The sequence below is a fragment of the Leptodactylus fuscus genome, chromosome 6 (genome assembly GCF_031893055.1).
Source record: "Leptodactylus fuscus isolate aLepFus1 chromosome 6, aLepFus1.hap2, whole genome shotgun sequence".
NCBI classification, from domain to species: Eukaryota; Metazoa; Chordata; class Amphibia; order Anura; family Leptodactylidae; genus Leptodactylus; species Leptodactylus fuscus.
In genome coordinates, this window is record NC_134270.1 from 159,984,472 (window position 1) to 160,001,052 (window position 16,581).

The window sequence follows — 16,581 nt, forward strand, 5'->3', positions numbered from 1 at the left end:
CAGGTCTCTGCTGTGGAATAAAGCGGAGACCCAGTGGCTATAGCATCCGTTACTATTATGGCAATGTCAGGAAAGTGCTGAGATCAGCATAAACTCACAAATGTTTTCTACAAGGTGCTGATGTTTTGAACAATAGCGTCATCCAGCCGGACCAGTCACCGGACCCTGGGTTTCACCTGGTTTAATGCAGCAGACGTGGGAACAATAAGACTTTCAGGTGGATGTCCCATGACAAACTACAATATGGAGAATATCTAAAGTTGGGTGGAACAAGCAGATATTAGGTTGTCTAGCATCTCATGATAAGCTGTTTGGTGATACAGAAGTCTTATCCATCATGGCTACAGACTGCGTTTTATTACATAATATTGAACTGCTAACAAAGTGTGCAGATTTGACATTCCAGGTGAATGGGACCCCAGGGACTCTGCTTTATTGTTCAGGAGCTTTAATGGGGGTAGACTAGTGTAAGTCAAACACATTACCTTGTGGATTGTAATGCTACATTAAAATACATAGAGGTTGGTCTATAGTGCAGGCAGTCCTATGGTGTCACCGAGAACAGGTGTAATGGGACACGGTACAGGAGTGAATGTGCACCCATTCTAAAGCCAAAAGCCTGAGTTGAACCTTCCTTTCCAGCCAAGGCACGGTTCATATCTGCGTTACAGAAGTCTACTGGGGGGGGGGGGCGGCGGCGGCTTCCCTCCTGAACAGAAACCTATACGCTTGGAAAAAAAGCGCTTGCCTACAGGAACCCACAAACCCCATAGACTGTAATGGGGTCCATGTGGTTTCCACTCTTTCTGCACTTAACGTAAGAGAAGTGCTGCCTGCAGGACTGTTCTCTCTGCTTGTCTCGTGCGGAAATCACATGGACTCCATCATAGTCTATGGGGTCTAATGCTTTCTTTAGGCAACCGCTTTTTAATGTGTATAGATTTTCGTTTGGGGGGGGGGGAGATGGGTCCCCGAATGAAATCTGAGTAGAGATGTGACCTGGGCCTAAAACAGTTTCCGGGAAGGCTTTCTAGAAGACTGGAGGGATCTTGGGAGTTTGTTCATTCCTTCGGAGCAGCATCTGTAAGGTTAGAGATGGATATCAGGCCAGAAAGTCTATTTGGGTTAGTGTTAGGACTTTGGTGTGAAAGAACTTGACTGGCCTCACAAACTTCCCCCACCCACCCATGCCTTTATTGGACCTTGCTTTACTGGGACACAGTCATGGTGGAACACAACAGGACCTTCCCCAAACTGATCCTACAAAGTGGGAAGGAAACTTATAAAGCAAAACAACCCGGCAGTACTACCTCTTAGCAACTCGAAAATTTTCAGTTGGCACAGTGTAGTCCATAAGGTAACATTATTCCAACGTTTGCCAATCCCACACTTAACCCAGTGACCACTACACGGCTACATCTGACGCCATTGTGCTTGGTGATGTAAGACTTGTATGCAGATACTTGACCGTAGAAATCCATGTCAGGAAGCTCCTGGTTGGGCCCAGTTTTTATGCTGAGGTAGTCTGGACTCAGTATCTTCAGCACTTGATGCTTTATTTCAGCTTATATTTCCCAGTAATATCACTTGCAGGTGATGGTGTAAAGGCAACGGGGAGATGGATCTTATAATGGGAACAAGACTTCTGACTTCAGTGTTTGTCATCTAGGCCCCAATCCTTCTCTCCATAGTGTCTAGTACCCAGCATGCACTGCTGCCTGTGGCGTCCTCGGCCTGAACATCTGCTCCTCATTCTACACTGGAATGTGAGCGCAGGAAGGAAGCAAATTGTGTATAGATGGGCGGCAGCTGCACGAGCCGTGTCAGGGTCTATAATATTACTGCAGCCCCTGCATAGAAATCACTTACATAATAAACCTATGTGTGAAGCTTCACTAGCCAAATAATTCACTGCTGCTTAGTTACATCAGGTTATGCTCCAGTCACATCAAAAGCTGCAGCTTCTATTGTGCTCTAACCAGTGGCGTAACTACCACGGAGGCAGCAGAGGCAGCTGCCACAGGGCCTGGGACATTAGGGGCCCGGTGACAGCTGCTACCGCTGCTATCATTATTCTCGGAGGTCTTTTCGGACCCCCGAGTACAATGATCGGGGCCCCCTGTTGGTGGAATACTTTCCACCAACAGGGGGCCCCGAAGCTGCAGCAATGGCTAATACAATGGCAATACAATGGCCAATGGCATACAGGAGCTGCAGCTCTGGCTCCTGTCAGCGCTTCAGGACGCTCCCCCTCTCTCCCCCCTCCCTTTCTCTGCCTGTCCTCTGCCCACCAATGAGAGGAGGAGGCGGGGCTTATCCCTGCCGAGCTCCTGCCGTCTGCACTGGAGGAAGAAAGGAAGATACATACTGGGGTTACTATATTAATGTCAGGCATTTGGAGTGATTACTTTTGTTTTAGTAACTCCATGTGCCTCATATTAATAGCAGTTAACCCCATCATGTTACTGATATGATACTGTCCGTGGTGACCTCCATGTGGGAGAACAAATCCCACCCCATGTATGGGACCTTGATGGCTTTTGGCAGCACTGTAAGTGACCGTCTGCTTCACCCCAAGTGTGAGAAGGAGCGCTATCGCAAGTCCTTCCTTCCAACTGCAACCAGGCTGTATAATCTACATCAGACCAAGCGAAGATCACTCCGCACAGAGAACTAATGATTATGAATGTCCTCCTTCTTTTTTCTCTGTTCCGTAGCTGCTCTGTTCCTTAGGACTCCTAGTATATCTTTCTCAGCATATGTGTGTCTACTACTTCTGTAATATATTACTGTGTATTATCATGTATCTGTATTACTATGCAGCTGAAACATACTGAAATTTCCCCACTGTGGGACTATTAAAGGATTATCTTAACTTATGTGAGACATATGGGGGTAATTGTAATGAAGATACTTTATTATTACCTCCATGTCTCTCACATATCAGTAACTCTTATGTGAGGTACACAGGGGTTAATGTGAGGGACATGATGGGGTTAACTGCTATTAATATGAGGCACATGGAGTTACTAAATTGTAATGCACATGGCCATATTTTTTATCCACAATTGTCCTGGTATAGCGGTCAGCGGTGACGTGACAGTATTTAGTCCTGTAGGGGCCACTATGGGACATAATACTGTGTGCAGGGGCCACTATGGGACATAATACTGTGTGCAGGGGCCACTATGGGGGATAATACTGTGTGCAGGGGCCACTATGGGACATAATACTGTGTGCAGGGGCCACTATGGGACATAATACTGTGTGCAGGGGCCACTATGGGGGATAATACTGTGTGCAGGGGCCACTATGGGACATAATACTGTGTGCAGGGACCATTATTGGTCATAATAGAGTGCGCAGGAATGCGTAGGAGGGACTTAGTCGAGATCTTCGATGTCGGGGGGGTCCCCATGTCAAAAGTTCGCCACGGGGCCCCGCCATTCCTAGTTACGCCACTGGCTCTAACATATGTTATACTCCAGTCCAGCTCTGCAGTTACCTCTACCTCATTTTGATATAGACACCTCCTGCCAAATTTTTCATACCGAGGCAATTGCTAATGGTCGTCTGCTTATGGAGTATAATTGTGTGACCACTGGACACAGCAGGCACTCTTACAGGGGCATCTACAGGACTGTAGATTCACAGGACTGGGATCTACAGCTATTGCACTTTTCTGGTGTACCCTGTGCGGCTTGTGAGTGACCACTGTGCAGTTTCTTACCAGAGAGCCGTGTACTGTACCACTAAGCCTCTGTGGGCTCAGACTACACCTAAGATGGCTGTGTGGCTCTAGGAGGCTACTCCTACACCGTGTACTACCTTAGGGGGTGTTTGTGGGGTGGCCATGGCTTCCTGACTGACTACCCTGATGTTCTCGTCACAGCTACTGGCCATTTCCATCTGCCATGTAGACATATAAATACACATTTGTGTCACGTTCCCAGGAAGTGATTCCGAACCATAGCATGGCCAACTAGTTCAGTCCCAATCCTGTCAAGAAATCCCTGATCTTTATACAACAGCGCTGTAAACTGTCCACATGACAATATTTCCTTTTATTAGATTGTCAGTGAAATACAACATGGTTCCTATCCGGGCCTGGGGCTATTATAGGGTTAAGCCTAAGATATATGGATATAGAAATGAGTATAGGGCTCGGCTCTCTCCAGCAGTGTCATAAAGAATGAAGGTGGTGGTAGTGGGCCAGCTTGGCCTGTTGCTCTGTTTATATGGGGGGATTTTACCTCCATTCTCAGGGGGTCCAATGATAAAGTTATCCATAGCATCAAGGATTAGACTTTGGGCTAACCTCTTTAAGGTGCAATATTCTTGATAAAGACAACAAGTGTCAGGAAAGGTGGGGACTTCTTTGGTAGATTTAGGCTGGGATGTGGGTTATCCTGCTGCAGATGATTTGTCCATAGTCACATGAGGCCACATCAGTCTGCAGTGCAACCCTGTGCTGGGGGTATGGGACCCTCACCAGATTGCAACCTCTGCAGTGCAAAAAGATGAAAATGGCAGAGCCCGTGTATAACACAGCAGTAGTCACTGGACCTTAGCACGGGGAAGGTTTTGCGTCTTCCAGATTTTCACTGTGGTCTGTAAGGAAGAAAGAAAAGATAAGAAACAGATCTTTATAATATGTGAGGCCTGGAGGCTTTGTGTATCTGGGGGTGGAGCTTATCAGGCACCCGCCCACTGCGCTGTTACATCAATTAGGAGCTAATTGGACCATAGGGCACACCAGGCGCTCTGGCAGTGGGGGGGGGGGGCATGATATTGGCATGTTCTGCATTTAGTGTGCTGTCCTGCTGTGTGTTTGATCCTCTGGGCACAGGTCAGTGAGTACAATGGTGAAATAAGAGCCCTCCACTCCCTGCTTCACCATCACCCTGCCTTGTGCTCCTGGTGTCTGGGTAGCCGTAGATATGATGTCACTTACATCAAGCTTGTTACTCCCTGAAGTATCACATAGGATGGGATACATGGCCTAGCAGACCGTATCACACATGTTGGGATTAGATACACGGCCTAGTTTAGCAGACAGGATGAGATTAGATACATGGCCTGACAGGATGAGATTAGATACATGGCCTGGCAGGCAGGATGAGATTAGATACACGGCCTAGTAGATAGAATCACCCAGGATGGGATTAGATACATGGCCTGGCAGACAGGTTGGGATTAGATACATGGCCTGGCAGACCGGTTGAGATTAGATACATGGCCTGGCAGAAAGTCTCACACGTTGGGATTAGCTACACGGGCTAGCAGGCAGTATCACCCAGGATGGGATTAGATACATGGCCTGGCAGACAGTATCAATCAGACAGGATGAGATTAGATACACGGCCTAGTAGATAGAATCACCCAGGACGGGATTAGATACACAGCCTAATAATAATAATAAATTTTATTTATATAGCGCCAACATATTCCGCAGCGCTGTACAATTTGTAGGGTTCAGATACAGACAGATACAAAACAAAGAACGTCATTTCACACAATGGGACTGAGGGCCCTGCTCACAAGAGCTTACAATCTATGAGGTAGAGAGGATGACACAAGAGGTAGGAGGGGCGGCATTGCTTATGCAGAGGTCAGACAATTTTGTAATAGAGGTTGCAGCCATTACACAAACAAAGCTTTATGGGCCGTCACTAGTAGTGTCCTTTAACATGTGGATAGAGCATGGACAAATATGTTAGGCTGAAAAGGCATCAAGAAGGGTTTGCATTAGGAATTGTGATAAGCCTGTCTGAAAAAATGCGTCTTTAGTTTGCATTTGAAACTGTAGAAATTGGGAGTTAATCTGATTGTCCGGGGTAGAGCATTCCAGAGAAGTGGTGCAACTCGGGAGAAGTCTTGTATACGAGCGTGGGAGGTTCTGATAATAGAGGATGTAAGTGTTAGGTCATTGAGTGAGCGGAGAACACGGGTTGGGCGGTAGACAGAGATGAGGGAGGGAATGTATGGGGGTGCGGCATTATGGAGAACCTTGTGGATGAGGGGGATAACTTTATATTTTATTCTATAATGAATAGGCAGCCAATGTAGTGACTGGCACAGACCGGAGGCATCGCTGTAGCGTCTCGCCTGATAGATGAGCCTGGCCGCTTCATTCAGAATAGATTGTAGAGGGGAGAGTTTAGTGAGGGGAAGACCGATTAGTAAGGAGTTACAGTAGTCAAGGCGAGAATGAATCAGAGAGACAATAAGTGTCTTTAGTGTATCTCTGGTAAGGAAAGGACGTATTCTGGAGATATTTTTGAGGTGGAGGTGACATGAAGGTGCGAGTGATTCAACATGAGGGGTGAAGGAAAGGTCTGCGTCAAACATGACCCCGAGGCAGCGGGCCTGCTGCCTAGGAGTTATAGTAAGGCCTGAGACTGCAATGGATATATCAGGGACAGATCTATTAGATGGTGGAAACAGTAGTAGTTCAGTCTTAGAGAGATTTAGTTTCAGGTAGAGCGAGGACATGATATTAGAGACAGCAGAAAGACAGTCACTGGTGTTCTGTATGAGTACAGGGGTGATGTCACGGGAAGATGTGTATAATTGGGCGTCATCAGCATAAAGATGGTACCTGAAGCCAAATCTGGCTATGGTTTGTCCAATGGGGGCTGTGTAGAGAGAAAAGAGCAGGGGGCCTAGGACTGAGCCCTGAGGAACCCCAACAGCAAGGGGAAGAAACAGAGCCCGCAAATTATACGCTGAAAGTGCGGTCTGAGAGATAAGATGAGAACCAGGAGAGCGCAGTGTCATTGAGGCCGACTGAGCGGAGCATAGTGAGGAGGAGATGATGGTCAACAGTCAAAAGCTGCAGAGAGGTCCAGAAGAATAAGAAGAGAGAAATTGCCATTGGATTTAGCCATTAGGAGATCATTGGAGACTTTTGTGAGAGCCGTTTCAGTAGAGTGCAGAGCGCGGAAACCAGATTGTAAGGGGTCAAGAAGAGAGTTAGCAGAGAGATAGCGGATTAAACGAGAATAGACCAGGCGTTCCAAGAGTTTAGAGATGAAGGGGAGGTTAGAGACGGGTCGATAGTTAGCAGCACAGGACGGGTCCAAGGAGGGTTTTTTCAATAGCGGAGTTATAACAGCATGCTTGAAGGAGGATGGGAAGATTCCAGAAGAGAGAGAGAGGTTAAATATTTTAGTAAGGTGAGTGGTGACAGCAGGCGACAGAGATTGGAGAAGATGTGAGGGGAAGGGGTCACTACTGCAGGTTGTAGGGCGAGATGAAGAAAGTAGCTGGGAGACTTCCTCTTCTGTAACAGGTTCAAAAGATGAGAATAGACAGTCTGAGGTGCAATTGGGTAAGGGATCATTGCTATGGTAGGTGGTGGGATCAATGCCACCTGGGGCTTGGGCAGTAATTTCCTGACGGATCTTATCAATTTTAGCATGGAAATACGTGGCCAGGTCGTCAGCACTAAGGTCTGTGAATGGCGTCTGTACCTTGGGTGTGAGTAAGGAGTGAAAGGTTTCAAAAAGCCTTTTAGGATTGCTGGAGAGAGAAGAGATGAGGGTGGTGAAATAGTCTTGTTTGGCTAGGTGAAGGGCAGAACTATATGTTTTAAGCATGAACTTGAAGTGGAGGAAATCTGCAGGTGAGCGTGATTTTCTCCAGAGACGTTCGGCACACCTAGAGCAGCGCTGAAGAAATCGTGTCTGTGGCGTGTGCCAGGGCTGCTGCCTCCTACGTGGGACTTTACGAGTGGAGGAGGGAGCAACCTCATCCAATGCATTTTTAAGGGTTTCATTATAGTGACTGGTGGCCAGATTTGGACAGGAGATTGAGGAGATGGGGGACAGAGAGGACTGTAGAGTATCTGAGAGGTGCTTGGTGTCAATAGCACGCAAATTCCTATATGTGTGATGGGTAGGGGTATCTTGTGAAGGGGGGGGAGAGGGCACTGATGGTGAGAGACAGAAGGTTATGATCAGAGAGCGGCAGAGAAGAGTTAGAAAATGTAGGAACTGTGAGGAGTCGATGGAAGACAAGATCAATCGTGTTTCCATCTACATGTGTAGCAGAAGAAGAACATTGTGAGAGACCAAGAGAAGTGGTTAATGAGAGAAACTGTGAGGCAGCTGGGGAGTGAGGGGGGGCAATAGGGATGTTAAAGTCACCCATGATGAGGGTAGGAATGTCACTGGATAAGAAGTGGGGAAGCCAAGAGGCAAAGTGGTCCAAAAATTGGTAGGGTGAGCCAGGTGGACGGTAGATCACAGCTACACGTAAGGAGAGTGGGCGGAAAAGTCTGATAGCATGGACTTCAAATGAGGAGAACGTGAGTGAGGGGACCGGGGGAATGGACTGAAAAATGCACTGCGGTGACAGGAGTAAGCCTACCCCACCACCCTGCCTGTTGTCAGGCCTAGAGGTATGTGCGAATTGTAGGCCACCAATTAGACAGAGCAGCAGGGGAGGCCGTATCTGACTGCTGGATCCAAGCCTAGTAGATAGAATCACCCAGGACGGGATTAGATACACGGCCTAGTAGATAGAATCACCCAGGATGGGATTAGATACACGGCCTAGTAGATAGAATCACCCAGGATGGGATTAGATACACAGCCTAGTAGATAGAATCACCCAGGATGGGATTAGATACACGGCCTAATAGATAGAATCACCCAGGATGGGATTAGATACACGGACTAGGATTTGGCATCACCCAGGATGGGATTAGATACACGGCCTAGTAGATAGTATCACCCAGGATGGGATTAGATACACGGCCTAGTAGATAGAATCACCCAGGATGGGATTAGATACACAGCCTAGTAGATAGAATCACCCAGGATGGGATTAGATACACGGCCTAGTAGATAGAATCACCCAGGATGGGATTAGATACACGGCCTAGTAGATAGCATCACCCAGGATGGGATTAGATACACGGCCTAGTAGATAGAATCACCCAGGATGGTATTAGATACACGGCCTAGTAGATAGAATCACCCAGGATGGGATTAGATACACGGACTAGCATTTGGCATCACCCAGGATGGGATTAGATACACGGACTAGCATTTGGCATCACCCAGGATGGGATTAGATACACGGCCTAGTAGATAGAATCACCCAGGATGGGATTAGATACACGGCCTAGTAGATAGAATCACCCAGGATGGGATTAGATACACGGCCTAGTAGATAGAATCACCCAGGATGGGATTAGATACACGGACTAGGATTTGGCATCACCCAGGATGGGATTAGATACACGGCCTAGTAGATAGTATCACCCAGGATGGGATTAGATACACAGCCTAGTAGATAGAATCACCCAGGATGGGATTAGATACACGGACTAGGATTTGGCATCACCCAGGATGGGATTAGATACACGGCCTAGTAGATAGTATCACCCAGGATGGGATTAGATACACAGCCTAGTAGATAGAATCACCCAGGATGGGATTAGATACACGGCTGTTGCCTCTCTCCCAGTCTGTGCTCCCGGGTAATAACAGAATTATTCAGCCACTCATCTTTCCTATCACTTGAAGCTCCGCCCCAGCCGCAGAGGGGGCGGGGCTCAGTTTCCTGGGTTACTTCTTCGCTGGCAGTATTGCTTCCCGTGCCATGAATTTAGTTCCGTTGTTATGAGCAAATGTCGCCACAAGAGGGAGACAGACTGTAAGTAACACAGAAACCGAATCTTTCCGAATTACCCCGAGTCCTCTCGTCTGGTAACGCCCCTTCCAATCCGTGCATCTTCTGAGGCTCCGCCTATTGCGCTGGTGCCCGCCTCTGTGATAGAATGTACTCATCGTGACCACGCCCCGTTGCGATGTATTGTGACAATAATTCTGCCCCGTTGCCACGCCCACTCTCTCCGGCGATTGGTTTACGAGCCCGGCATGAGAGATTCTCTTCCTGACACGACCACACACGAGTGTTTCCGAAGACTACCGAACTATTCTGGTAACTCCACCCCCTTTACGGACGCACCCGAACAGTGCCGGAGATTGCCGAGTGTCCGTCCTGCCGGACTGCTGGAGGCGGACGCAGCGCCATGTTGGATGCTCCGGTCTCTGAGTGAGGAAAATCACCGGTATCTCCCCGCATTCCCCAGACTGACAGCGGCTCCCGTGTCCCCAGGCCGCGCTCCCATGAGGGTCCGCCCCTGAGCCCGGCCCGGCCATGAGTTTACCGCACAAGCCGGCCCTGAAAACCGCCGCACCCACCGGAGCCGGGACCGGGGTGCTGGGGCCTCCCCCTTCTGCTGCCGTACCTGCTGCTGTGCCCAGCTCTGCCGTGCCGCCTCCTCCCTCTCCGGCCTCCTCTGCAGCAGCCTCACACCCCGGGATCCGGGCCCTGCAACCGCCGCCTGCCGCAGCGTATCCTTCACCGGCCGCCGTTATATTACCGGTGTAATACCGGAGATCACAGCAGAGCCAGGGAACATTATATACATCTAGTATCCAGGGCCCGCCATTATATACATAGTACACTACTATCCCCACCATTATATACACAGTACACTACTACCCCCACCATTATATACATATAGTACACTACTACCCCCACCATTATATACATATAGTACACTACTACCCCCACCATTATATACACAGTACACTACTACCCCCACCATTATATACATAGTACACTACTATCCCCACCATTATATACACAGTACACTACTACCCCCACCATTATATACACAGTACACTACTACCCCCACCATTATATACATATAGTACACTACTACCCCCACCATTATATACACAGTACACTACTACCCCCACCATTATATACATATAGTACACTACTACCCCCACCATTATATACATATAGTACACTACTACCCCCACCATTATATACACAGTACACTACTACTCCCACCATTATATACATATAGTACACTACTACCCCCACCATTATATACATATAGTACACTACTACCCCCACCATTATATACACAGTACACTACTACCCCCACCATTATATACATATAGTACACTACTACCCCACCATTATATACATATAGTACACTACTACCCCCACCATTATATACATAGTACACTACTACCCCCACCATTATATCCATAGTACACTACTACCCCCACCATTATATCCACAGTACACTACTACCCCCACCAATATATACATAGTACACTACTACCCCCATCATTATATACATAGTACACTACTACCCCCACCATTATATACATAGTACACTACTACCCCCACCATTATATACATAGTACACTACTACCCCCACCATTATATACACAGTACACTACTACCCCCACCATTATATACATAGTACACTACTACCCCCACCATTATATACACAGTACACTACTACCCCCACCATTATATACATATACTACACTACTACCCCCACCATTATATACATATAGTACACTACTACCCCCACCATTGTATACATAGTACACTACTACCCCCACCATTATATACATAGTACACTACTACCCCCACCATTATATACATAGTACACTACTACCCCCACCATTATATACATAGTACACTACTACCCCCACCATTATATACATAGTACACTACTACCCCCACCATTATATACATAGTACACTACTACCCCCACCATTATATACATATAGTACACTACTACCCCCACCATTATATCCATAGTACACTACTACCCCCACCATTATATACATAGTACACTACTACCCCCACCATTATATACATATAGTACACTACTACCCCCACCATTATATACACAGTACACTACTACCCCCACCATTATATACATAGTACACTACTATCCCCACCATTATATACACAGTACACTACTACCCCCACCATTATATACACAGTACACTACTACCCCCACCATTATATACATATAGTACACTACTACCCCCACCATTATATACACAGTACACTACTACCCCCACCATTATATACATATAGTACACTACTACCCCCACCATTATATACATATAGTACACTACTACCCCCACCATTATATACACAGTACACTACTACTCCCACCATTATATACATATAGTACACTACTACCCCCACCATTATATACATATAGTACACTACTACCCCCACCATTATATACACAGTACACTACTACCCCCACCATTATATACATATAGTACACTACTACCCCACCATTATATACATATAGTACACTACTACCCCCACCATTATATACATAGTACACTACTACCCCCACCATTATATCCATAGTACACTACTACCCCCACCATTATATCCACAGTACACTACTACCCCCACCAATATATACATAGTACACTACTACCCCCATCATTATATACATAGTACACTACTACCCCCACCATTATATACATAGTACACTACTACCCCCACCATTATATACATAGTACACTACTACCCCCACCATTATATACACAGTACACTACTACCCCCACCATTATATACATAGTACACTACTACCCCCACCATTATATACACAGTACACTACTACCCCCACCATTATATACATATACTACACTACTACCCCCACCATTATATACATATAGTACACTACTACCCCCACCATTGTATACATAGTACACTACTACCCCCACCATTATATACATAGTACACTACTACCCCCACCATTATATACATAGTACACTACTACCCCCACCATTATATACATAGTACACTACTACCCCCACCATTATATACATAGTACACTACTACCCCCACCATTATATACATAGTACACTACTACCCCCACCATTATATACATATAGTACACTACTACCCCCACCATTATATCCATAGTACACTACTACCCCCACCATTATATACATAGTACACTACTACCCCCACCATTATATACATATAGTACACTACTACCCCCACCATTATATACACAGTACACTACTACCCCCACCATTATATACACAGTACACTACTACCCCCACCATTATATACACAGTACACTACTACCCCCACCATTGTATACATAGTACACTACTATCCCCACCATTATATACATATAGTACACTACTACCCCCACCATTATATACATAAAGTACACTACTACCCCCACCATTATATACATATAGTACACTACTACCCCCACCATTATATACATAGTACACTACTACCCCCACCATTATATACATAGTACACTACTACCCCCACCATTATATACATAGCACACTACTACCCCCACCATTATATACATAGTACACTACTACCCCCACCATTATATACATATAGTACACTACTACCCCCACCATTATATACACAGTACACTACTACCCCCACCATTATATACACAGTACACTACTACCCCCACCATTATATACACAGTACACTACTACCCCCACCATTATATACATAGTACACTACTACCCCCACCATTATATACACAGTACACTACTACCCCCACCATTACATACACAGTACACTACTACCCCCACCATTACATACATAGTACACTACTACCCCCACCATTATATACACAGTACACTACTACCCCCACCATTATATACACAGTACACTACTACCCCCACCATTACATACATAGTACACTACTACCCCCACCATTATATACATAGTACACTACTACCCACACCATTATATACACAGTACACTACTACCCCCACCATTATATACATAGTACACTACTACCCACACCATTATATACATATAGTACACTACTACCCACACCATTATATACATAGTACACTACTACCCACACCATTATATACATATAGTACACTACTACCCACACCATTATATACATATAGTACACTACTACCCACACCATTATATACATAGTACACTACTACCCACACCATTATATACATAGTACACTACTACCCACACCATTATATACACAGTACACTACTACCCCCACCATTATATACATAGTACAAAACTACCCCCACCATTATATACATAGTACACTACTACCCACACCATTATATACACAGTACACTACTACCCCCACCATTATATACATAGTACACTACTACCCCCACCATTATATACATATAGTACACTACTACCCCCACCATTATATACATATAGTACACTACTACCCCCACCATTATATACACAGTACACTACTACCCCCACCATTATATACATATAGTACACTACTACCCCCACCATTATATACATAGTACACTACTACCCCCACCATTATATACATAGTACACTACTACCCCCACCATTATATACATAGCACACTACTACCCCCACCATTATATACATATAGTACACTACTACCCCCACCATTATATACATATAGTACACTACTACCCCCACCATTATATACACAGTACACTACTACCCCCACCATTATATACACAGTACACTACTACCCCCACCATTATATACACATAGTACACTACTACCCCCACCATTATATACACAGTACACTACTACCCCCACCATTATATACACATAGTACACTACTACCCCCACCATTATATACACAGTACACTACTACCCCCACCATTATATACATAGTACACTACTACCCCCACCATTATATACACAGTACACTACTACCCCCACCATTATATACACAGTACACTACTACCCCCACCATTATATACACAGTACACTACTACCCCCACCATTATATACATAGTACACTACTACCCCCACCATTATATACATATAGTACACTACTACCCCCACCATTATATACATAGTACACTACTACCCCCACCATTATATACATAGTACACTACTACCCCCACCATTATATCCATAGTACACTACTACCCCCACCATTATATCCACAGTACACTACTACCCCCACCAATATATACACAGTACACTACTACCCCCATCATTATATACATAGTACACTACTACCCCCACCATTATATACATAGTACACTACTACCCCCACCATTATATACATAGTACACTACTACCCCCACCATTATATACATAGTACACTACTACCCCCACCATTATATACATATAGTACACTACTACCCCCACCATTATATACACAGTACACTACTACCCCCACCATTATATACACAGTACACTACTACCCCCACCATTATATACACAGTACACTACTACCCCCACCATTATATACATAGTACACTACTACCCCCACCATTATATACACAGTACACTACTACCCCCACCATTATATACACAGTACACTACTACCCCCACCATTACATACATAGTACACTACTACCCCCACCATTATATACATAGTACACTACTACCCCCACCATTATATACACAGTACACTACTACCCCCACCATTACATACATAGTACACTACTACCCCCACCATTATATACATAGTACACTACTACCCACACCATTATATACACAGTACACTACTACCCCCACCATTATATACATAGTACACTACTACCCACACCATTATATACATATAGTACACTACTACCCACACCATTATATACATAGTACACTACTACCCACACCATTATATACATATAGTACACTACTACCCACACCATTATATACATATAGTACACTACTACCCACACCATTATATACATAGTACACTACTACCCACACCATTATATACATAGTACACTACTACCCACACCATTATATACACAGTACACTACTACCCCCACCATTATATACATAGTACAAAACTACCCCCACCATTATATACATAGTACACTACTACCCACACCATTATATACACAGTACACTACTACCCCCACCATTATATACATAGTACACTACTACCCCCACCATTATATACATATAGTACACTACTACCCCCACCATTATATACATATAGTACACTACTACCCCCACCATTATATACACAGTACACTACTACCCCCACCATTATATACATATAGTACACTACTACCCCCACCATTATATACATAGTACACTACTACCCCCACCATTATATACATAGTACACTACTACCCCCACCATTATATACATAGCACACTACTACCCCCACCATTATATACATATAGTACACTACTACCCCCACCATTATATACATATAGTACACTACTACCCCCACCATTATATACACAGTACACTACTACCCCCACCATTATATACACAGTACACTACTACCCCCACCATTATATACACATAGTACACTACTACCCCCACCATTATATACACAGTACACTACTACCCCCACCATTATATACACATAGTACACTACTACCCCCACCATTATATACACAGTACACTACTACCCCCACCATTATATACATAGTACACTACTACCCCCACCATTATATACACAGTACACTACTACCCCCACCATTATATACACAGTACACTACTACCCCCACCATTATATACACAGTACACTACTACCCCCACCATTATATACATAGTACACTACTACCCCCACCATTATATACATATAGTACACTACTACCCCCACCATTATATACATAGTACACTACTACCCCCACCATTATATACATAGTACACTACTACCCCCACCATTATATCCATAGTACACTACTACCCCCACCATTATATCCACAGTACACTACTACCCCCACCAATATATACACAGTACACTACTACCCCCATCATTATATACATAGTACACTACTACCCCCACCA

General features: G+C 45.0%; 1 protein-coding gene across 12 annotated transcripts in view; it reads left to right on the forward strand.

Annotated features, from left to right (window-relative positions):
- Positions 1–10,005: 10,005 nt before the first annotated feature.
- The window catches only part of EIF4G3 (eukaryotic translation initiation factor 4 gamma 3), a 48,273-nt gene continuing 41,697 nt past the window's right edge, over positions 10,006–16,581 (forward strand). For all 12 annotated transcript variants that reach the window (XM_075277773.1, XM_075277774.1, XM_075277776.1 and 9 more), the window contains exon 1: positions 10,006–10,370. In XM_075277773.1, coding sequence (XP_075133874.1) covers positions 10,174–10,370 — 197 coding nt within the window. In that variant the 5' untranslated portion in view covers positions 10,006–10,173. The remainder of the gene's footprint in view (positions 10,371–16,581) is intronic.